We start from the raw sequence: 25100 nt of genomic DNA on the forward strand, positions 1-25100 counted from the left end.
TTTGGACGAGTGTTAATGGTGATGAAGACATGCTTCAATGAGTTACACATGCCAGAGCTGTTTGTGCTACTGGAGGATAAAAGAGGGTGAGTAGCTTTATTTAGTTTTAGATTGGGTGAATCGGGATATTACGCTGCACGGATCAGCAGTGAAGCTAGTTTAGATAGCATCTTGATTGGATTGTACCTAGACGTCAAACTCCCAAGTTTCGTATTTGGAGGGACAACAGACGATGTCGTTGTTATTGATGATATTGAGCAGATCAACCGCTGAGCTTGCAGTATTGTTACAGCACTCGTGCAGTGGGGAAGAACATAACTCTTAAATTGGACAATTTATTGTCCACCGTTTGAGGGATTTTCTTCTGTTTCAAAAACGAGAGTAAATTAAAGGTTTCTATGACGAAAAAAACTTGAAATACTCACAGACATGAAAAGTTCATATTCAGAGCTGTCACTGGATTCTCCGGATGACATTTAGTGGCAGTCGACAATGACTGGATTGCCCCCCATTGACAGGCATTTTCATCACCAAAATTTCGGAATGAATTGCAAAAAAATTGAGGTGAATCTTTCTTTAACCGAATAATTTCTATCAAGTGAGGAGAATTTCAAAAGACATCACAAAGTGGCGTTCTCGAGAATTGGAGTAAAGTAATTAGTGGGATAGATGAAACAATAACAACGTTAATGAAATTTCCAACAGAAGCTATCTGGCAGAAATTATGTAAGCTCATTGCAGATAATTAGAAAGTTTCTGCGCCAGGATATGTCTATTGCAATGCCAAAAAACTGCTCATCCCCGAGCGATTTCCTTGCCACAAGGAAAGGTCTCTGAATATTTGCGTGAGATACCTTTTCCCGCAGTTAGCAAATATACTTAGTGAATTTTCAACTTCTGTTTGGCATTGCGAATGATGTAGTCTAAACCTGCTTTTCTTTCTCAGCCCATCAACGATAGGAAAGAGTTGCATACGAAAAATTGAATCTTTTCGTATAGAGGGATGTGAAATTCACTTCAGTAAAGAGCGATTATATATTCCGTTAAGTCATTTTCGTCATGTCCTCAAGGGCTTGTTTACGTTTTATTTTTAGCCAGGCTCATTGACGGACAGTAAATGTATGTAAACTTTCCTCCATCAACTTTAGGGTTTCCAAATTTTCGTACTGCTTCCAACTGATGAAAAATTTTCCTGTGATACGGGCTCCTCATTGAAGCATGGAATTACATTCACTCAAAGAGAGTTTTTCAAGTTGTAATGGCCTGTGGCAACTAAAGCAAATATTAATCTCAATCCGGGTGGATCATGGCAGTTTGAAACGCAGTAGAATATTTGACTGCGGTTTCAAAATCTGCATTTCCCGAGTGAAATGAAAATGACGTCAGGGTACCTTCATGTTCACTTTGTTTTCATTATGGAAAACTCTCCACCCACATGTGTTCTTTGTGACCAGAGAAAATACCGAGTGAAGTACATGCATTTACCACAAACTTTTACTGCGGTTGATCCTTTCAAAGCCTATTGGACAGTTTCTCATACACATAACATGAGATTCCAAACTTTCAACGCAAGTTCTTCGTTTCATAAATTTTTATGAAAAATGAATATTTGCGTTGAAGATATATGTTCTCGTTAAATGTAGAAATTGTAGTTTGTTGAATCGCCAGCAACTGATAATTTTTCGTAATTCAATAGATTATTTCTTATGTTACTCACATGTAAGAACCCCAACTTTTATTTTTATCCTATGGTATAATTCTCTTATCCACTGTGTAAGTGGGAAAATTATCGTTCCTTCTCTTCGGCTAAATCCACTGGTGTCGCAGGGACTCACATAGGGAGGGATATCCTTATGAATGAGATATTTTTCTGAAGGGTCCTAACGAAGAGGTAAAGCTTAACCACAACACACCCTCGTCCAAGTACTAGAGATTTTCGTCAACCGCGCCCGGAGAAGAAAGTTTTAATTTTTAGAACAATATGTATCCCAACCCATGTCTAGATTCCATGGATATATTACCCTGTTTTATTGATAATAATCACTAATAATCAAAGTCATTATAATTGTGTTCAATATCGAAACTGGACACGGGTAAAAAAACTTCACTATTATCAGCAATTATTTCAAAATTCGTCTATGGTAATAATTCACGATTAATCTTTATATACTATAATAGACTGCTAGTTCAGTATCAAATTAATATTTGAAGGTACACGAGACATAGGTATCGATGAACTCGAAAGGATAAGAAACTAAATTTCCTTCAATCACCTCACAGATTGATCCGATGGAAATAATGATCCTTCCGGTCACGTCATCAATCATTGAAACCGTAGCTATTAACAGAATCCCCTCAACTCGGATGGCATCAATTGGCGACTGTAATAAATGAGGAAAAAAATGCTGCTGAAAAGAAAAAAACTATCCATGAAATTTTTTAATTAAAAGCAACCTTCGCACTACTACACAATCAGGATTATTGTTAATTTGGGGCCAAATGGCGTAATATACCGACATGACCAATTTTAATTTAAATTGAGTTCAATACGTTATTTCAAAAAGAGGAATGAGGAGTGTAATGATCATACTCTATGTGTATGTTTGAAATGAATTCGACCAATCGCTGGAATACAATAATGATGCAACGTACATTGTTAGTACTACCATAATCGCATTTGACTGATAATAATCTCAGATATTACATAGCTGAGTATCAGCATATACCAAACGCAGTTATGTTGCGTAAACGAGACATTAGCTCAATGGTCTCTGTAATGAGGGTATTACAATCCAACCCTGGTATCGAGTACCTACAAATAATGATTAATCATGATCTGTGTCAATATATAAATGCCTGACAATCGAGTCCCCTCATCGTCAGTAGCAAAATCCAACGTTTATCTTGATTCCCCTATTTATGACGGATTAACGCGATACATCTCCCCCCGTTGTGATGAAACAATGGGGGCGACTTACACAGCAAACAATTCAACAACTCAGTTACAAAAGTTCGCACCAAGTTGAAGAGCTTGCGGGAAGGCTCTCTGATTAAGCCTACCAACTGAAATTTATCGAATAAAGTTCTGAAGCATCGTCGTGTTACGGTGCGTTGATGACTACGAGAACATCTCGAGTGTATCCGATGGGTTAATGAGTTGATTGTTGTTCATTAGATGTGCAAATGTTTTACCCCTCGATAGTAATTTAATGGGAAGGGATCATGGATTGAATAAAAATCATTTCTTGGGTTCATCTCTTCTTTTCCTTAATTTACTTCTTCAAATCGTACTTCCGCTACCCTCAAATATTCTTCAGAATGGCCGCTGTCGGCCATACATAATCATCCAGTGCTAACTTCTATACAGAGATTACGATCGTATTCCCTGGTTGATGAGTTAATGAACTGTTTGATGATCGTTACATGTGCAAATATCTTTCTCTTTACTAATCTACTCCGGAGCGTTCATGGATGGAATAACAATGTTTTCCTTTTCTGTATTAACACATTCAATGGCCCCTCAGGAATAAATTTATAAATGTCACGCAGAACTGCAATATTAGTCCTCTGGTGTTGGATGTTAACAACAGAGTTTTATGTGAATGTTTATCGTCTCATTCTTCTTATCAGACTCATACCCATTATTAAACAAGATGAGCTTATCCAATGAATTATTTAACGAATTGGGGTAGAGCAAATATTCATAAAGGATTCATATATTAAATAAGTAGTTTTGTGTTTTCTGTATAACAATATATTTACCCAAGAGAAGGGTCTTAGTGAATATACAGTGAATTGGCAGATCAAAAACACTTTGTATTGTCAAGATCATTCATTTTTTCGGTCCAATTCGTTCCATTTTGAATTTACTAACTCTTTTCTTTTGGGGTTCCACTGTCTTGACATGACCACTCGGTGCTGAGTGCTCTTTGACTTCCTTCACAATCTATAATTATGAAAATATTCAATCACTTTGCAGGTATTTGAACACCGTACAGAGAAGTAGTGAAAAATCTTTGATTCTCTATTGAATGAATAATTCTCAACTTACAGTATTGTACGCAGATACTGGCTCCAACTCATTTTCACTGGATTCCTCAGTAGTGACTTCAGTTAGCTGTGGAATTTCTTTACTGCAACTACTATTATTCAAAGTTTTCTTCAATATAGATTTAGGCCCCGGGATTAATTTATAAATGTCACGAGGACTCACAATGTTAGTTCCTTCGCTAATAGAAACGTCAGATTCTTTATCCGAATGTGTAATATAAATTCTAATCGTATCATCCTCATCGCTCTCATCCTCAGACTCATCGTCCTCCTTCGAGTATTCGTATAATCTCTGTTCTCTCACTGACACCCGCCTCTTCTCAGTATTAACCTCCATCTCCTCTTCATTACTAAAATATTTCACCTGTGGCTCAGCAAATGCCACCTTTTTTTCCCTCACTTCTAATCTATCTAAAGTACTGCCTTTAGATTTGTCTAAATCACATAATTGAAATTCATCCGGCGATGCCTCATTTCCATTTGTACTAGTGTAGTTTATTGTCCTACTGTGGATGTCATCGTTTCTTGTATTCAATTGACACGTATTCACACTATTCAATACTTGAAGACGATGATTTAATTTAGTAGATTTTTTCTCTATTATTTCATTCATCGCTTCTTCGGAGTAATCGGAAGAATACGATTCTGAATCTACTTCTGATTCATCGTAATATTCCTCATCGTCCGGCTGTTGAGTGTAAAAGTCGGGATTCTCTTCTTCTAACCTGAACAGAAATAATGTAGGCTAATTGATTAAAAACATAATGGAGTTGATCCTCTATTCTGTAGGAGAAAAATAACGTTATTTAGATATATTCAAATATTTACTGAAACCGCCTGCAAAAATGTTGGAAAAGCATTATTACTTCAATTAATTCATATCTAACTTGTATAATTCGTCCTCCAACTCCTCTTGAAGTTCCAGGGCATCTAATCTTTTGAACAAATCCTCTTCTGTTTTTATCTCTTCTTTCTTCTCATTTTTCAGTTGTACCAATTTCTGTCTGTAATCCTTTTCGCGTTTTCTGTGCTCGTCTAAAGCAAATATGCAATTTAATAAACATCGGGTCATGAGTAAAAAATCATTCTCTTACTACCATATTCACCTCTCCAATTCTCAAGTTTTTCATTGTCCCAGTGCTCCTGTAAATCCTTCTTATTATTATCACCAAACACATCGAAAGTATCCGCAATAGTCTGTCTCATCTCATACAAGTTTCTCTCTTTCTCCAAGTTTTCCAGCATCTCATTGGCTTCTGAAATTCATAATGCGATAATAATTATCTTGAAAAGTGTAATGGACAGGGAATTAACGTCTTATTGAGAGGACTTACTTTGAATTCTACGATTGCACAAAGCAATGGCCTGTGAGGCACTGTATTTGGCAAAGTATCCATCACCAAGGCAAACCATGATCTCATTAGTATGAACTAATTTGCCGCGCATTAGGGCACGTTTACCCATTGGCACCATGCAGTTCAGTGATAAATCGTGTGGCAGTATGCCCAATCCCTCAAGTACTTTCTCATGGCGCTTCTTGTAGTCATTCCAGGTTTTCACTTGTTCATTGTTGCGTCTAATACCCTAGTGTAACAAGTTTTTTTTTGCTTGTGAGTGAAAGTTTTGATAATGATTTTTTTTTAGTTCTCTAGTTTTACTTTTGTTTAAGTCTTTCACTGATAACTAAAATTTTGGATAGAGAAAAGCTACATAAATGGAATTTAGTAACGGTTGGTTTCGTTCGACAACACCGGAAGAATTCTGGAAAAATTACCTCATTGAGAGCCTGAGACAAAAGCTCCTGCTGATATGTTTTCAATTGTCCATAATCCATAATAAAAATATTAATTGAATATCAAATAACTGGTTGATAAATATATATATCTATTGAGCAACAAATATTGTTCTCGATCAGGAGATAACCTAATACCGGCTTCATAACCTCTCTTCTTCCTCTCACGCCGTATTCACATGAATCAACAACTCCACTGCATGGTTATTTTCTACGTAACGATTAAAAAAATATTTAGATCAATTAAATTGACGAAGTTATGAGTGGCTCCGAAAATTCAAGGAAAAATCGAACAAATTCTAACGTGAGGTGTTGCTCGACATGAGCTATCAAACAAAAGTTTGTCTACACAGTGACTGCTTTAGCTGCTTTACCGACTAAGAAACTCTAACGGGATTCTCCCTCTAGAGGGTTCAACAGTCGTTTTTTTCCAAATGAACTGGGCGGATTATTCAAGTGGAACAGTACACAAAAATAGTTTCCCTCCGGATATTGATAGTATGAAAGTGTAAATATGTGATTGTTGTCCAAGTAAACGTGCCACAGAATAATTTATGGTGATTGCATTCCATCAATAATGTAAATGTTGTTATTCCTCTCTGTCCTTTCTCTTCTCCGCAACAGTTGGTATGGCAATGGCGCGATAAACGGTTATGGCCGCTGGCGGGAAACAATTTACGGCATGTTTGAGTGATGGGGTGTTTTGAGTGATGCTTTATTTGCATTTTCATCGATTAAAATGTCATTGTCCTATAGCTACACACCTAATTATTTTTCCATCAGTGATATCATAGCCACGGAGGAACGAATATCGTGTCAACTAGAAGTGCCTTTGCCGGGTTTGGGTGAGTTTGTTTACAAAATGATCTAACCCCAAAAATAGGATTCACTGCGAATTATTCATTATGTAGATTTGAGAAGTGCGGTACCCTGAAAGACTTAATATGACGCGATCGAATTAACGAAAAATGTTACATATGCTGTGTTTCGAACAGGAAATTTTCACTTCTATTTTTTCGAAGAGAGTATTTAACAATTCATCTAAAATGATCTTACAAACAATAAGGGAAGCAGAGGCATCCTTCTGGTGAGATAGGGAATAGAACTGATCGTTCTTAATTTTCCAACTGCCGTGACCAAATTGTGGAATTTGTACTTTTTTGCGTCCCATTATCAAAATTATACTCTTTGCGTGTACGGAAGAACAATTGTCTTCCTTCTCTGGTGCGGAATGAAAAAAATTAAAGCACTATTCGTTCGTTAAGAAAGCAGATGAATAAGTAACGATTTATTAAGCGATTAAAGTTCCCCTACCAACTTTCCTCATCGTAACGATTAAAACAGCCTCTCGCAAATTATTTGCCCAGGTTTCTTGGATCCATCCTCCGATTCCGATGACTTGAAAGTTGGGACAAAACTGGAGTTTCCATTCTGGTTAGCTCAGTCATTGCACTGCAGGAGACGCCCAGTTGTCAGTGTTGAAATTCCAAAATTTTATAAGGAAGGCTACCGGTTAGATTTATTTTTTACATTAATGCTAGTGCTCATCTCCCTCTAATTATTCCATATTTAATGGGAACTATTATTTGATGCCTAATTTATTGTAGGGAAATATTAGAGGCTGATGCAAGTGCAGTGACTCTCAGCAAATGGAGTCAACATTATTATGAGTTAGGAATGCTTATCAGACAGTTCAATCATCGGGACTGTGAGAGAATCATAGAGAGTTTGGTTTTGGTATGTATTTATATGAATATGGCCTTGAGTTAAGGGTAATGATAGAGAAGGAATGTTTGATTCTTCACACCACATACTTTCCACATACACAAATTGGAAGTTTTAAACTTTAGCGCAAACTGCGCGGTTTCTAAGAGAATTGATTTTGAGAATGAAACTAAGTGCAATTTTTGAATATCAGTGCCTTATCGCTTCACTGTGATTCATTTAGGATATTTTTCATTGCAGACATTCCGATCTCGAATTAGATTAATAATGGATTGGGCCCAGAATCCAATGCCAGACCCAACTCTAGCTGGTCAACTTCCAGTGCTCGAGAGAAATTTATACCTTTATGGACGTAAATCAAGGGAACTTTTAATAGCATGGTTAAAGCAGGGTGGTGGTAATATCGAGACATCTGAAACAGTGACAAATCTGCTGAGAAAACGTAAACGAACTGAATTTGAGTCAAATGATTAAATTCAATATATAGTAAATCACATATCCCTTTATTCACTTATACAAACATCGAATTCGTAATTAAATAACAAATAAAAATTATTCTATAGGCGACTAAAGAATGAAATCGTAAACAAGAGTGAACATAATTAGATAACAAATATTTTTTTAATATTCCTTGCATAGAGTTTGGATTCACAACCCAATGCTAATTATTAAATTTCTTATATCAGATTAAAAGAAATTTTTGTCAATGTCTGAAAACTAATATCTTGAATAAAATTCCTCTCTTAAAAAAGAAATCAATCATATTTTGCCTCAAATTTACTCCACATTTTGCAAGTATTAAATATCAACAAATATTAAAACTACTAGAAAATTAATTCTTGTATCCCTGATGCAATTTTCTAATATTACTTGAGATTATTTCTTCGCGAAAATATCTCGGAATATCTAAGAGCATTCTAAAGTCTTAATTAATTAATATTGCTTTAATGTCCGGCCAAAAATTGAAACTATAATGTAAAATCTTTCCTTTATTTGATCAAATAATTTACGACATCTGTTCATAAATCGAACTTTGGAATCTATTATACCTGATTCATGAGAATCCACCAAGTTATTAAAATCGGTGTTACTTAATTAAATTGCATTGCAGCGGCTTACATTGTCAAAAATAATCAAAGTTTTTTTTCGATTATCTTGAACAATCACTATCTATTTCTTGCATTATTTACAACAACGATTATATATTTCTATATATGTGAGCTTGCACTTATAACTGCATTATCGGAATGACAATTTTTACATATATATATATATATCAAGAAAAAAATTTCTCAATTACAAAATTCAATGTCTTAACGACACATTTATCAAAAATATACCTTTAACGATAATACCATAGAATGTGAACTGATAAATCATTTACGCACGCGAATATTTGCATAAAACAACGATAGAATCTCTACGGTTTTTCTTCTCCCAATTTGGGGGGGGGGAGGATTATAACTGTGTCATTGCTCTCAAGACTCTAAATGTTTTTGTATCAATATTGATCGTCATTTACCATTCATCGACAATCCCAACACTGATCTTCAGTATTCATTCACCACGAATAATGTAATCACTAATTTTTAAATTGAGCAATAATTTTGAGCACCAAAGATGGCAAGAGTTCATAAAAAATATAATTGTGCTCAGTACCTGTATCGTCTCATAAAACGAAAAAAAAGATAACACTTAAATGTATCATAATCAGAAACATTGAGCGATTTGAGGTGATTGTGTTAGGCACTCTGATTACCAACGAATGCCCGAAGAGACCCTTAATCCCAAACTATAGACAATAAAATATTATGCCATTGATGAAAACATAAATAACACATCACTGTGTATAGAGTTTGACATCATCCGAGTAGAGTGATAGTTCCTCTAGTCAAAAAGGCGTTTCAGTTTCCATACTGGGTTCCTGTTTGAATAATCGAAAATTGACAACAGTGTTGGCATCATCGTGAGGCAAAGTTGTCAAATCCTGGAGAATCATGACAGGGCTAGTAGCACCAAGCATGTGATCCTGAGGACTCAGAGGACCAGTATTGGCTGGTGTTAATGGACTACTGGGACTCTCATTACTGCTGACATAGCTCTCCGGTGCATGAGGTACTGGTAGAGGTGTTGTTCCGCCGTTTAAATCAGTACTAGCACCACCGAGAAGCATCTCTTGAAGTAGACTGTCTATGTGGGCAACACCAAACAACCTAACAAACTGTATTTGCTCAATCATTTGCCAGGAGATGGATTGAAGGGCTGGCAGTGTCAATAGAATTTCGCCAAAACGTCCTCGACTGTCGTATTGACGGTCACTGATGTAATCCTCGAGATTTATTTGGATTTGATACCGCAGATGTTTGATTCGTGCCGACTCACTCAAGCCCTTTGCATCTGAGAATTAATCCATACAATGAGAAATCACTGAAGACAATGTGCATTGACCGGGATATCGTCAAAGGAAAATTACTCACTTGGATCGAAGAATACAATGGCCTTGAGACACGCAAATTCGGTATCGTCAATCTGCACGTCGTTCAATGGCTTAACCAGCTCATCCATCACACGTATTCCAACCCTGCTGATATCCAGATCCTGATTGCGTCCCTCTGTTGGCAATGATATGACTGATAACCACAGTTAAACCGTTCATAATCGCGATTGAGACTGAGTCCGATACAGCTTACTGAATTTAAAGCTAAAAATTTATCTTCTCCCTCCAATACTTTGGCATTAATGACACTTAATACCGGACTCAGTCAACTATCTACACCCCAATGAATTCGTGCAGCGCCCCTCGTCAGGTTTATATTACGAGGTTGATCTCCTATATGATCGAGACCATCACCAAAAATCTTTCCAATATTTATGTACTTTTATTAATTGATGGAGCCAACACCATTAATCACAAATCTGAGTAAGCTCATAGATAACATAAAACACAATTCACATTTGTTTTTGAAAAAAAAAAAGAAGAAAACTATTCCTCGATGTTTATTTCAATCAACCGTAAATGATTTGACTTTCATCCTGAATTCAATCATTTCATTTGTTATGTCATGCACCATCATTCGAATCGAAATAATCTTAGAATACAATTGGCAGCTTGATTATACATACCAGGGCAGCTTTTTGTGATGATACAATTATTTCCGAGTAACAATACATCATTGAGATGCATACTGCGTCGAGCAACGCCAAGAAGTAGATGCTCACCCGCGTGGGCCCTCAGTAGGGCAACTTGATCGTCCAATGTGAGTTCACAAAATGCGGGAATGTACTTGGCCCATTCAACCAAAATCAACAATTGTTGTTTCATGCTGTCACATACATCGTTTATGTTTGCTATCTGCTTATTACTAAGATCAGTCTCATTGTGTGGACTACCAAGTTGTTGAACCTGAAAGTAATCAATTATTCAATTCAGATCCGATGAAAGTATTTCAGTCGACGGCAAGGAAAAGAAATGGAAATCAGGAAGGATTATTTATATGTTTTCAACGTATTCACTGGCACTTGTGACGATGGGCACATGATATAAATATTCAGACTACTCGGGTTACCAAATTAAACTGACCTCTAAGGCCGCCACTACTTGTCTACTCAGCATTTCGGCCTGCAATAAAGATACAACAGACAGGCCACCACCATTACTTGTTTGCTCTTCGTAACTGGGTCTTCTGCAACTGATCCTATCTCGTTCATTTTGCACCGCTTCCTTCTTCATACCCGCTTTGAAACACTTCCTCAGCCTGCAGTATCTACATTGGTTGCGTTTGTCCTTATCGACCACACAATTTCGGCTGAATCTGTTGAAAAATCCAATTATGGCTATTTTTAATGATTTCCCATTTTTTTTACTTGCACTACGAAAACTTTATGCTTTTACGAATTAAGTTTAAATACGAATTTTGTGATGTCAAGGAATTTATTCCTAGAAAGTTTTCAAGATGACAATATCTTGTCCGCGTATCATAAAATTATTCCTCTCCAAAAGTGCAACAAAGCGTATTTAGAAGTTCAGGGAAGTATGCAATCCATCACTTGCTACTGCACGAAAACAAATAGTTCAATAAAAATTACGTGTAAATTCCATAATTCCCAAGTTCTGATGAAAAAACAGACGATCCAGCAATGAGTACGAAACGTTCCGTAAAAATTACGTAACTCACTGCGCACTACTTACGAATTATTCCGTACCTTTTACTGGCCCTTCCGTAATTTTTATCAGACCTTTGATCTCATTGGCAAATTCCTTTAACCTATTTATTGAACCTCTCCTCTCTATGTAGTAAGAATTACGGGATGGAATAGAATTCGGGTTAATCATCGATTAGCAATCGCAAAAGGCTACTATTAACATCATAAAAATGGAAATCTCCGATATCTTAGATTCATGGTTTGATCTCATACGCCACGTGCGTCGTCAATGATGACTTTTTTTCATCTTTAATAATTCCTTGATCCATTCGCAATTGACATTGAGTGAGGTCACCAATGATTTTTTGTGTTAGATATCATAAAATTGATGTATTGTAATCACCTGCACGTGTAGAGATGATTTTTCCTCACGGAACGCCGGAAAAATCCTTTGCAACCGTCACACGACGCAGCACCATAATGTTTACCCGTTGCTCTATCACCACAAATGGCACAGTGTTGCGATAAAACACCACCGCCAATACCAGATCCTGGTATACCGAGCACTGCACCTCCTGTGCCTCCAGTGCCCATGCTCAAATCAGCATCTAAAATCATACAAGTACGAATTTATAATGAATACAATAGCGAAAACATTTAGAAACAGTTTCTAAAACCATCAAGTTGATTATTAATGTGACAATAATAATAACGAGTATTTGGTTTTTCAGTCGTCCTTCTTCTCAGTTTTGTTCTTTTGTAAACTAATAACCAATGCAGTGTGATGTGTATTTTCTTCAATTTTTCCGAAGATATTTTTCCGCAATTAGTTGCATTTTTTTTATATACTTGTATGACACAATAACTAAACATCTAATGATTTGAAAATACGAATTCACAAACAATGGAAGAGTAAAATATTTGAAAATAAATTGAATAGGTACCATCATTGGACTTTTTACATGTCCTCATAATATAACAGAAACGAAGAAAAAAAAATCTGTAGCAGTGGAAAAAAGTACGAAAGGAAAAAAATTGTAAAAATGACTTAGAGAAAATTTCCATTTACGAAATTTTACATTTTTATATCGTTTGATTCTGTTGGAATATTTGAGTACAGCTCTTTCATAGTCCTACAAAAATCACTCGACACCTCTTTCTATTTCTCTGGCAGACAACTCTACTATGGGACTAATTTACGATCGGTTGTACTCCGCTTTCGAGACGGTTTAATCCTAAACATATGCTGAAATTTCAACAACGGAGTGTGTTCATTTAAGTCATAAAATTGTTTTTCTTTTCCCTGAGAGCGTTTTCTCTTTGATATAGTTTTCAGTCTCTGGACAACGGTCCTCTAGTTAAGACGTGCCTTCCTCGTGCTAATAAAGAATATTCTAAAAGTATTTCACTGTGTCTCAAATAATTTGATCATTTACACCTTTCTTTAATAATAAAAGAGTCGGCAATTACACACCTGCTCAAGTGTGATAAATAAATTTTGAAAACCTGTTATCTTTACCATTAAGCCTAATAATTTATCATTTGAAAACAATATAACTTGTAAAAAATCCTAGTTGATAATATGTCACTATTTTTTTGAGACATAAACACCAATATTTTCGAGGATGCTTCTTCCCAGTGAATCGCATCTTTTTTTGAACACATATTCCCATTGCTCGATAACGATATCTCGAAGAGTCCCGCATACAGCCAACAACCAATACATGTGTACAAGAATAATCGACGAAATGTGAATATTAGTGTCTCGACTAGTGACTGTCCGATAGCGCCGGTGGATTTTTCCAGTCAATTCGTAGCCATTTATGCCTGTACATGAAATGTGATGAGCTAGACAATGGGTATAAGCACAAGAAAAAGGGAAATAATCAAAGTATCGAGCTAATCGCTATCGATATAAATATGACATCTAAGTCTAAATTCTTTATGCATTGAAGAGCATGACTCTCGATGAGTTAGTGTTGAAAATTGATTTATTATTCACGGAAAAGTTGAGAGATGAGATGTATGAAGTGACTAAGGGGAAGGAGAGCATGGATTCTCTGGCCGGTCGGTGTCGCGGACAGACGTGTGCCAATTAAACTTATCGAGCGCTTTTATTTGCCCGGGCTTACCCTAGAGTTTGTTAATGTTAACTAAATGGAATTATCATCAGCTCGTCCTCACTCAATTGATTTTTTCAAGAGTGAAAATAGTCTATCTTACATTCTTCTATCACATGAAATTAAGTCAGATAAAATCGGAGAAATTTTCACCGTCTAGTTTTTTTTTATCATTGCCCCATAGCAGCATTATGGAATTGAAAAATCTAATTACCATTTTCTATGCATCATTGGGATAAATTCACGACCTAGATAAAATTGAGAAAGCTCTCATTAGTAGCTTTTACACTGACAACAGATTCACCCATATTTATTAAACCGATTTAGTTGACAAGCCGTGGTAATATTAATGATCCAATAATTGCACCAGCCTGATTATCAGTACGAGACAATTACACATAAAAATTCAATCGAGAAATAGTCATTCTGAGTGTTTATTCAACATTTGAAGCCTTCAGGTGCGACCATGACTCAAGGATCCATTTAGGGATAATTCACGGATCATTTATTTGAAAGAAGTCCGCGTTCTAGTGAAACTCCATCTTTACAATCAAATGAAATAGATATTGCCACAACTCATAATTATCTATGACCAAGAGATGTAAGTGTCAAATATATCATTGGTTAATAATTGAATAATTTATTGGCATTCGTCATTATGTACTATTTTTTTTATTTTAATGTCCATATGTATATCCTCTCGAGTCTTTACATTTCGTTCCCATCCCTTATACAATAAAATTGTAATATATATATATATAATGTATAGATTATGTAAATTGCCCGCTATTAAAAAAAAAGAAAACCTAAAAACTAAGGTTGCCCCATCCTATGGATTGTTTACGCTTAAAGACCCAGGGACTTGTTGAGCGCTCAGGGCGCAGAAGCAGCCGTTTGAAGATTGCCTCTGTGCCCTCACTGGTAATCCAAGGCCCCCCAGGGCCATCGCCCTCTTTCCATGGTGTTCAAGCTCTCCGATTCCAGGCTACCATAGGTCTTCATATCGTCAATCCGCTTCTTCACACAGCTCAACCTGCCTCAACGCCCCAGCTGGCTTCAAAAGTACCCTTGCACCATTCCCCCATAACCACTATACCTCGTGCATTGTCGCTTCAAACACCAAAGTTCATTTTGCCTTCTCTCTAGTGTAGAACGAGAAATCCCTTCTGGTGTTAACCTCTACACCCCAGTCGTCTGAAATGGAATTTCCACCAGTCCACCGCCTGAAATTCCCACCAACGCCACCGTTCACTGCCCTCCGGCCAACGATACCGTCGTGAAAAACCCAAATAAGTTCAATTTACCCCCAAACTGATTATTCCCGCCGCAGCACAATATCAGGACCTCCCCCCCCCCCGGAACACTTTTTCCCAATAATTTCCATTCGTCATTACATAATTTTCCTGTTATGGAATTCAATATAGTAATTGGAAAATTTGTATTTTATTAACCGAATGAATTTGCACTCATTTTTATCCAGTCGTCTCATCAAATTGAATGTTTTTTCACATATAATACCACAAGTGGTTCAAAATTATCGAATATTTCCCGATAGATTCGTTGCAAACAAATGAAGGAGTCAAGTTTTTCAGGCTAAAAAATCACGAGTGCGAAGCACGAGTGATTTTTCCTGAAAAACTTGACGACTTCATTTGTATGCAGGGAACCTAGAGGGAAATATTCTATAATTTTGAAGCTCGAGTGGTATTCAGGGGATTATTTTTCCTATCCAAATTTCGGCCAAGAGAATTGTGCCATGACATGAAAAGAGGTTTATTTGGTTAAGTGTCGTTTGTTTACCAAAATATTCAAAAAATTATCGCTGATATTCGAGGTAGGCTATACAAAATATCAACAAATGGTGCAATTCTATTGGCTGAAATTTGGGTGGGAAAAATAATCCAAGAAAAATATGCACGGCTTTTCACAGGTCATAAAAACAAACTAAATAATACTGAGAAAACGCTCATCATCTAGTTTCTAATCGTCATTATGTAATTGTGCGTGCTAGGGAATGTCAATTTTGTAATTGCAATTTTTCTAATATTAGTGGTATAAATTTGCACTCATTGCGCGATGAATCCACATATTTTTGTTATAAAAACAACATCAAGTAATTTCAAGAATTGTCGCAAGAATTTCTGAATCGGATATCTCATTATCATCCATGATTTCTCAATTTTCACTTCTTTTATCCTCATTGAAAAAAAAACAGTATGTTGTGCTCTTATCACTTTCTAAAATTAACTCCATCCGTATTCAGTCTCTTGATCCACTGTAATCCAAACTGGTAACTGTTTGCATCTCTTTCGTTGGCAATTAATTATTGCAACAGTGAGACTTGAGCAGTTGTGTTTAATATACTTTCGCAAGCTCTCGCACTCGTTCACTTCGCAATCATTTGCGGAGCAAAAGTGTCAACGCGCCCGAGTGGGGGTGAAAAAAAATGAGCCAAATGGGTCTTAGGGCAAGAGTTTAATCGTCCATACATTTTTTACATACATGAGATGAAAAAAAAGTTGTCATTTATTCTTGGTATCACGTCCATGATGCCATAAACTCAACCACAAGTTCTTCGAATATATAATCAGGGATCAGGACTAAGATGGCAGGCCCATACCTGATAACCAACCGGCACACAAATTTCTTCATCACAAGAAAGGAAAAAATACGAGAAAAATTTGTTGGCAATTGAGCATTTCTCGGAAAATAATTGTTCCCAAATCTTTCGATAATCAGACAGCATTGAGATTTGTGAGATGAGATTTCTCAGTATCTTATCTCAGATTGCACAGAAAATATCAGAGAAACTGTCAATCATTAATAGCTGCACATTATCTCAATACAAAAATCCAGGGGAGTGAAGTGCCAATATCATAAACAGGAAGCAATAGCTGTATTCAATTTAGCATACTGAACCTTGAGTGTTCTACAAGGACATCCATACGAGTATTAAAAAATATATACCAATGTACTTCTATTCCGGTGTCTACAGCGAACACAGACTGTCGGCGCATCATAGTGACGAATCACTTTTGGACTTTATACTAACGTTGATTATTACGACAACGTCACATACTGTCTCAGAACACTTATTCATCGTATCGTTGGGTTATTGGGGAATTCTTCAATTCATAACCTACCGCAATGCTGTGAATCCAAAGTCTACTATGGATATCGGTACTTTGTGTAACCGTCAATAGGTAGTCTCATTAACGATGTAGTTCAATGATGAATTGATAATTTAATTTGCGTGTTTATAAATTACCGACTGTGTTGATATTATTCTCGAGCTTTCTCAATTTCTGATAAAGCGCCAATTTTTTTATTTCTTGGCTGAGCTGATGCAAGAGGAAGGTGATAGCAAAAATACGAATAATGTAAACATACTTAAGCAATGAAAATTTCACTGGTGAATAACAGTATGAGAAATACGATTGCGAAATGCAGAATAAAATTTTGAAAAATGTTTGCCCCTGAAAGAAACGAAATTAATTTGACAGATGACCAACAACTTGGTGCCACTTTATGCCTAATATTTAGACATGAGCACTTGTCGAAGGACCCTGTCATCCTACAGTCCAGCCTAAATTCGGCCTTGAGTATAAGTACCATCACATGCGTCAGAAAAATTAACAACAAAAATAAAAAGAGGGAAGTTCGTGCATCAAGGAGTTGTCTACCTCAGGTATTAATCAGAGATTTATGCAATCTCATTACATGACGTCTCCCATGAATTACATAATATTCAGTAAAGTACGAGCTGGCATGATTCCCTGTCATGTATTTTTTTTCTATCGAGGACATTCCTGGACTAGGCTAATTCCTAATAATATAAATTGTTTCTTACCCCGAGAGGGAGCATAATTCAGTACTGGTTACGTCACAACATTGGCAACAGTGGGTATGGGTTTTTTGCATGTCATCGTACGTCAAGAACGTAGATACGGGGGGTCCAGGGGTTCTGTCAAAGTTTTGTGATGCCTTTCAGGCTCGGAATTTACACGTACATATTTTTCATCCATAGCATTGAAGGCTATCATGTCCAGAAATAAGCTTAGTTCGTAATTTTTTATAATTTTCAGTCATCCAAGACATGGCTATAAGTCATTTGAATTTAAAACTCATGTCATGATTGTGATATGAATTTTAATAATGTTTATTTTCCTGATTTATTCGATTTGAGACACATTAATGAATGGAATGACCATTTTTGTTTTTACTCCATTTTTGAAAATATGGAATTTTCTCTAGATATGAACCGCATGGGAGGATCAAGGCCATGAAATTGTTGATGGTTCGGTACGACCTACTCCATAAGTACACTACAGAAACAGCCAACAAACATGTCATTCAGAAATGATAGAGACGAATGGACGGGAGTGAAATTCTCAATTTCTCAGTTGAAACCTACTTCGTTAGTGTTCACGGATCATCTTATCAACTGCATGAAAGATTATGCGCATGTAAATTGGCTCGTAGACATAATAATGCCCCGGTTGGAGTCAAGGCCCGACTTGATGCTCATTATTTCCCATTTTTTTTTCTTCACTCCAACGTTTTTTTCCCTAGCGATGAGTGACAGTCGAGGCATTACGAAATACATTAGCCAAAGAATTCCATTGCTGAGATTTCAAGACCATGACAGTGTTTTCATATTGTCAATCAATGAGTTTATATTTGTAAAGAACTCATCGTTACTCGGCGGTCTTTCCACTTGAACCGAGACGAAAGTATTTAGCCAACTGAAGAATAAAAACAGACCCTCACGACTGGGATAAAAGTGAATGTGATTTTTTTTCGCGATCTAGGTTTCTCCGCGATGAAGTAAGATCAAATTGTATACTTTTTTTTTATTGAAACACTATTTGGAGTGATTAATAAGGCGAATAATTAGGGGAGAGGAAGTTATGATGAGAATGTGTCACTTGCTGTCGTTATCATTATATGACTAGTCAATAGAAGGAATGCTTCAATGGGTGCTTAATACATTTTCACGCATGCTGTACTTTTATACGAATACTTGAAATCAGTCGATGGGATTATAGACATCAGGACTACGGCAGTTTTGTAATACACCATTTCCCGTCAAACGTCCTTATTATTACCTTTCTCCGAGTCGTAATATTCATCGATTTCAATGCAATATGTGAATACCATAGCTTATAGAGGTATCTACATACAGAAAAAAGTTGAATAACAATTGTCGGGACAATAATGGCGGTGAATTTCATTTCTAATGTTCACAGAATAAAATTTATTTTCATGTGAAAGCCTGAAATCTTGTCTTATCAAATTGATTAATGTTTCGCAACTAAATTTGATCGCCGTCATTAAATATCGCGTGAAAAATTTCTACACCTCCCCTGCACTTTTATCAGAAAACCGGTGAATTTTAACCTTAACAGCATTAAAATTTTCCTCATACTAGTATTTTTATAAATAATTTTTCTCCCTGATGTGGCAATTTTTCTTCAACTTTTATCTCTATATTTTCAGTCGAGTGTGCGAATTAATGATTCATTCATAAGCAATGAAAATGCGTCACGGAAGACAGAGGCAAAAAATTTCACTGGAAATGTAATAAGATTGTGATTTTTTTGTACCCCTAGTCTATGAAAAGATGTTTCGTTGAAACAGCCCACACATGAATACAGAGTATGACATATTCATGGCATCTTAGCGCTGTAATAAATTTGCACCTGAGATACAACCTGTTTTGCGTTAGCAACGAAGTATAGAGTGAAACGAGAAATAAGAGGTGACGGTCAAGTGTCAAGACTCTCTGGATATTTTTTTTTTTTTTTCATGCATCTAATTATCGGTATAATGGCTACCAATATATTCATCATGGAAAAAATATATATCAGCAAAAAGTATTGAGAACAAAAAAGTGAAAAAAAAATTGGATAAACATCGTATTTTTCATCGTGTATGTAATGAGGAGACTCATTCTTGTAATTAAGGCGGCGAATCGAATGTGTCGGGAAATTCTTCCGACAATGATATGCCGATGATTAATAATACCGTCGATGAGGATTGTCCGTGTAGTTGTTAATTATTTGGACATTTCATTTTGCAATGCGAGTGTCCATTTAAAATCACATGAAATCGGTCTTATTTCAGTGATGCCGCCGTTTCAACACTGAATTATCGTGTGAATACGAGGGGAATATTATTCGGTGTGACTTTTCCTCGCAATTTGCTTATTCTTCGTCTCGGTAATTCTCTCGTTTTTATGGCGAAGTTAATGGGTCTGTAAAGATAAATTGATGAAAACGAGTTGAACAAATAGTTTCTTCGAATGCGTGAAATGTCATCGACCTTCGATTAGGGGGAAAAAATTGAGGAAATATATTGTTGATTTATTCCATCGTGATTCTGTTATCTCATGTCTTAACCAAATTTCGCCAATATCCTCCTGTAACTATACGAACACGGACGCGAGGAAAATGAATGATGACTTATCATATCACTCCGTGAATCGTGCTAATTTTTTGTTTGAAATTGGCGCCTCGCATTGGAACAACAATTGCCCTCCCCGATCGTAGATACATTGTTCTAAATTTGTAACGGTGTCGCTGAAATATACGAACCTCACTAAATTTCATTGTCACGAATATTGAAAAATTGAGGGTAGATTTTTGTAACGTCAGCGACACTCCCCTAAAAATCAAGATTTTTTCGGTGCCAAAAATAGTTCACACTCACGTCATTCATCAACTTCCTCCAATGACCTCTCTCTTGTAGTTTTTATCCATAAGTCATCATATTCTGAAAAACGGTTTGTGTATACCATAACTCCTATTATCGCAACAATAAAAAAAAATTAAATGTATTTCAACCGAATTTTTACTCGTTTCCACAAATGTGGGATTTTTAACAACTAAATATGAACCAACCGCTCTCCCCTATATGCCATCTAATTCCACGTTCTAAACCTCTACATATAGTCGACACGCGATAGTAATTACCATTTATAGACGATTGAAATAATGAAAAAAATGTATCCGTATATTTGATGTATCATATCTGGAGTGACATAATTTTCCATTAATACCACGATTACCTTATGGGTCGTTTCATAAATTTCCTACGATCAATTAAATGGTTTAATAGATGCACGAAAAAAAAACCATTAAAGCGCATGAAAAATTCACCCAGTGAAATTTTTGTTGATGACGCAACATCAGAGCCCGAGGATACAAACCAATAAAACTTATCCTATCTTTTTTTCAGTAAAATAAAGCAGGTATTCATCCCCTCCTCCCCTTCTCCCCATCATTCAAATTAATTTAATCTGAGAACTTTCGAAACAGCCATTTTTATCATTTCATTTGAGATAAAATGTGACGAAAAATTTCACCAGACTTGAGTAAATTTTGCTCATTTCCCACCTAAATATTTTTTATCCCCCAAAATAAACCAGTTGAACCTACCTGCCAATCCCATATCCTTCATGACAATAGCACCTCCAAATTTTCTATTTTCTTCAATTTTCTTTAAACAAAGAATATTCATCAATCTCTCTGTTCAATCAAGAGATGCACTCGTACAACATCGGTACTCTTTCCCATTCTACGAAAATAATCATGTGTACAAGTGGAAGATAACCCGTTGCCAGTGGCTTACTGTTGGCACAAGTGAAACAATTAATAAATTGGAATCGCTGGTTAACAAGTTCCACCGGTTGTCCTTAACTATCATCACACAGCAATGTATTTTGTATCGAGGCAACTCGCGTGTTGATTTCCTTCATTAAAAACATTTGCGCTCCATCAGCTCTCAAAAATCGAATAAATAATCCGTAGGTACAAGATACTCTACATCAGTTGGCATCACAGTAGTTATGCAAAGTAACAAAAATAACTTCAATGCAGGACGACAATTCTCCGCGTATTTACATCCATCGCACTTTTTTATTTCATTGTTCGTAATTAGGAGTAATTTATCACTCTCATCCATTGCCGATTGTCAATCGAGGGTGTGGAAGAAAAAAATGACTCCCCAAAAAACAACGGGAACGAATTCAATTTGCAAAATGCTCAGTCTTAATGGGCCGTGACGTTCCAAAAGTAAAAAAAAAACAAAACTGGAAGACGAGGGAATGGAGAAGTGGCGGGAGTATCGGTGTCTCTGTGTTGTTATCCTTGTTTTTTTTTTCTCGTCTCAACCCGTTCGCTCTCGCTCACTGTTCATTAATATGTCTCTATCTCTGTCACAATTCAACAGACAACTCAACGGCTGAGCGCCGACTGGGGAAACAGCTGTAAACGCACGCACGTTTTGCGCTACTAACGTGGCTAGGAAGGAGTGGGGATATAAAAATAGTAAGTGGCGGATATTACGCTTATGTGTCTCTGATGTGTATGATTGTTGATGATTTGGAATATTTTCACCTTTTCAATTTTTCACGGAAGAATCCAGTCGAATGGAGAGGAAATGAGGGCATCCGTTGAATTATACGAGGGTGGAGATTCATTGTAGAGGACGTGGAAAATTTTCACACGTGAATTTCTTTACACTGATAGATAAGAACTTAATGGATGTTAATTAGGCATTCATCGCGGGAAGTATTAAATGGGAGAAAATATTTGCTCTGCCGAAAAAGCGGTGTATTTCACGTGAGAATATTTGAAGGAGTAGAACAAATTTACTCGAGGGAAATTCATTAAATTAAGGTAAAGAAATTGAATCTTTGAGAAAATCAAAGTAGGTATACACTTGCGGTAAATTCAAAGGTTGTTGAAAAGCTCAAATAAATTTGAGAGGGCCATTAGATGGAGAAAAATAACCAATAAAATGTGCGGAAGTCACAATTCAGGTATAGATTAGAAAATCGACAAGGAACAGTTAAGTGGCGGTAGCGTAATTTTCGCAGGCGATTTACATGAAGTTGAAGTTGGATAATCATAACGCATAGTACACTTGTGTAAATAAACGGTAGAGTAATTTTTGTTGAAAATTTATTTATCTACGTCAAATGTCCACTAAATAGTGCATTAAAGGCTATGAAAATTGGCAAAAAGCGGCTAGAATTTTAATAGCAATTTTCTGTCGACAACATTAAGTATTCCCATTAAATGTTTTCATACGTATAACGTCAAAGGTCTAAACCATCTATCTCTACATATATATGAAGGCATGAGAAAATCACACGCTGCCAGACGAAAATTTTTGTACTTCCCCCTAAATCGGGCGTGATATTTAAAATTCATTAGATATTTCGATTCACCGGAACAATTGTCTAATTGTATTCCGTTAATCTACCATCAAAAATGCACGAATCTCCATAACATTTACCAACGGAAGTGTTTTGGGGGGCTCTTGTGGCAGGAGAGGTCGATGCTTCCTAAATTCAATCTTGACTTTCTAATGACACCATTTCAATAATGATGATAAACGAAAGGAAAGACCACCTAAACAATAGGAGACGCGGCGCAAGGGAAGACCGATAATTAATCATATCAATCAATTAATTTCATTCTGAAGACGTGATAAATACCCAATATTTGTTATTCGAAAAAATGACGACCTTCATGGTGTTAGATTAATAATCTCGGATAATGCCGATTCACGGCCATTTGGGCAGCAACCTTGAAATTTTCATTTCTCTTTTTACGCTGCAGTCCTAAAAACTTCTCTCAGATGTGTCGCGAAAACATTAGCGCACTCATGGTTTTTTTTTATGTCGGTATTATAAAGGACAAATGCTGTTCTGAAGATGCTTCCACGCGGTAATACTAATCAATTCTTGCAAGAATGAGGAAAAGAATTATTTATTAAATAATTGTGAATGTCATTATTTCTGGAAGAAAATAGATCCGGTGTACAATACATGGGGAATATTTAATCACTAGCTCTACCGACTCGAGAGATAATTAATTCAACGTAAAACCATGATGTGTCAAGTTTTTTTCCTGCTAAGTTCAATAGTAATGATGCCAATTAGCCATAATTTGAATCTCAGAAATGGATTTTTTTTGCACTAATGATAATAATTGTTCTAGTGAATTCTGCATTTGGTGAAGACAAGTAAATATTAAATGTTGGCGTAATGAACCGTGGAATAGGGAATTGTATGCAGGACAAAGCAAGTGTTGAATCAAATGAGTCAAGCTCTATGATAAACAAAATACTCTTGTCCAACTATTCATACTCCTTGCTAACGGACAATAAGACTTGTCGTCGAAAAATGAATCATTTCACCGCAGTCCACTGATCTGTTTATCATGAATGCATGCTTTCATATTTATTCTTGTTATTTTGTGGCACTGTTGCATGCCTGTCACATTGCAGTGAGTGTTATCCAAAAGGTTTGCAAGGAGAGAAAAAATCTTTATTTTTAGAAACATGTTACTAACGTCAGGGATGTCACTAATTTTTATAAATCTCTCATTCATTCTTAGGAATCCTGTCCCCTCATAGTCAGTAAGTTGTGTCAATCAAGTTGGCGATACAGTGTTGAAAAAAGAATTAAACTTTTATGGATAGTGATTATCAACTATTAAATAAGTTGCCTTAACCCGATTTGAAATGCGAAGAATTATTAATATGCGAATCAGCAATCAATTTCTCCAATTTCTATCAACTTTTGCAGAATAATTTCATTTAAATTCACGGGGTCCAGTGGTATTGTCTTGAAATTTCAATAGATAATGGAAAAATTTCCAAAAAGTATACTAAAAGTTTCAGTCAAAACTTGTCGACAGTGGAAGTCCTTAAAAAAATCGACCCTGATGGCATGGAAAATGATTAAGAATCATAGAAGATAAAGAACCCGAGATGTTTTAATTTCATTCTCGTTTCATTTGACAATCACATGTACTTAATCGCTCTAATAGAGTACTCTAACTGGGAATGCTCCTCACAATTAGTGCCACGTCCTAGAAACCCAAAATTTTTTCCTTCACTCCAAGTTTTTCAAAAGTTTTAGCATAAACAGAGGTTTATTTTCATGTCATTAATTCACTGATGTGCAGCCAATGTTTTACATGTCTTATCAGTATACTGCAAAATCTTGCACAATACAATATTCAATGTTTGCTGCAGAATGAGATAATTTTGATTCTGAACATTATCTCAAGAACTGATGTGTTTGTGTTGGATTTATCAATACTACGGGAAAACTTACAGCCAATTAGACGGCACTTATGGATGATTATTATTGTGCAAAAAAAAATTTCATGTCATCGTAGGTGATTTGGATTCATTAGTGCATGAAGGATATGAGGGTTGACGAAACTGTCTGCGCTAGACATTTTACTGAA

The 25100-nt window shown here is 36.1% G+C and overlaps 3 protein-coding genes across 8 annotated transcripts in view; 1 reads left to right on the forward strand and 2 right to left on the reverse strand.

Moving 5' to 3' along the window:
* On the forward strand, positions 1 to 8322 carry LOC135164597 (DNA replication complex GINS protein PSF3). 2 transcript variants are annotated; one of them, XM_064125087.1, is made up of 5 exons: positions 1 to 86; positions 6626 to 6687; positions 7210 to 7354; positions 7450 to 7579; positions 7808 to 8322. In XM_064125087.1, exons 1-5 carry the CDS (start codon positions 16 to 18, stop codon positions 8039 to 8041), a joined length of 642 nt encoding a protein of 213 aa, XP_063981157.1. In that variant the 5' UTR covers positions 1 to 15; the 3' UTR covers positions 8042 to 8322. The 2 variants fall into 2 exon arrangements, with proteins under 2 accessions (XP_063981157.1, XP_063981158.1); XM_064125088.1 differs by lacking the exon at positions 1 to 86 and having other exon boundaries at positions 6431 to 6687.
* Positions 3690 to 6206, reverse strand: LOC135164596 (unconventional prefoldin RPB5 interactor 1). 2 transcript variants are annotated; one of them, XR_010299335.1, is made up of 7 exons: positions 5825 to 6206; positions 5385 to 5634; positions 5157 to 5306; positions 4938 to 5085; positions 4214 to 4775; positions 4052 to 4142; positions 3908 to 3946 (listed from the first exon to the last, which is right to left on the reverse strand). XR_010299335.1 is itself a non-coding variant. In XM_064125085.1 (6 exons), the coding sequence occupies exons 1-6, from the start codon at positions 5882 to 5884 to the stop codon at positions 3833 to 3835; spliced, it is 1446 nt and encodes a 481-aa protein (XP_063981155.1). In that variant the 5' UTR covers positions 5885 to 6206; the 3' UTR covers positions 3690 to 3832. The 2 variants fall into 2 exon arrangements, 1 of the variants encoding a protein (XP_063981155.1); XM_064125085.1 differs by having other exon boundaries at positions 3690 to 3946; positions 4052 to 4775.
* LOC135164595 (hepatocyte nuclear factor 4-gamma) overlaps positions 8050 to 25100 on the reverse strand; it is a 26932-nt gene continuing 9881 nt past the window's right edge. For 2 of the 4 annotated variants that reach the window (XM_064125081.1, XM_064125084.1), the window contains 5 exons: positions 12114 to 12318; positions 11148 to 11379; positions 10691 to 10970; positions 10045 to 10197; positions 8050 to 9964 (listed from right to left, as the gene is read on the reverse strand). In XM_064125081.1, coding sequence (XP_063981151.1) covers positions 9459 to 9964; positions 10045 to 10197; positions 10691 to 10970; positions 11148 to 11379; positions 12114 to 12318 — 1376 coding nt within the window. In that variant the 3' untranslated portion in view covers positions 8050 to 9458. Of the gene's footprint in view, positions 9965 to 10044; positions 10198 to 10690; positions 10971 to 11147; positions 11380 to 12113; positions 12319 to 21269; positions 22100 to 25100 lie in introns of those variants that run through there. The other 2 variants (XM_064125083.1, XM_064125082.1) reach the window with 2 other exon arrangements.

This window comes from Diachasmimorpha longicaudata, chromosome 7 (genome assembly GCF_034640455.1).
Source record: "Diachasmimorpha longicaudata isolate KC_UGA_2023 chromosome 7, iyDiaLong2, whole genome shotgun sequence".
Classification (NCBI taxonomy): domain Eukaryota; kingdom Metazoa; phylum Arthropoda; class Insecta; order Hymenoptera; family Braconidae; genus Diachasmimorpha; species Diachasmimorpha longicaudata.

Bases quoted from the DNA above. Each gene is read 5' to 3' on its own strand.
- LOC135164596 (XM_064125085.1), bottom strand. From the start codon at position 5,884: ATGGATTATGGACAATTGAAAACATATCAGCAGGAGCTTTTGTCTCAG. The intron at 5,307-5,384 runs GTAAGTCCTCTC...TATGAATTTCAG, and splicing joins GTGCAATCGTAGAATTCAAA to AAGCCAATGAGATGCTGGAA. The intron at 4,776-4,937 runs GTTAGATATGAA...ATTTCTGTTCAG, and splicing joins TTGGAGGACGAATTATACAA to GTTAGAAGAAGAGAATCCCG.
- LOC135164597 (XM_064125087.1), top strand. From the start codon at position 16: ATGGTGATGAAGACATGCTTCAATGAGTTACACATGCCAGAGCTGTTT. The intron at 87-6,625 runs GTGAGTAGCTTT...TTTTTCCATCAG, and splicing joins CTACTGGAGGATAAAAGAGG to TGATATCATAGCCACGGAGG. The intron at 6,688-7,209 runs GTGAGTTTGTTT...TTATTTGCCCAG, and splicing joins AGTGCCTTTGCCGGGTTTGG to GTTTCTTGGATCCATCCTCC.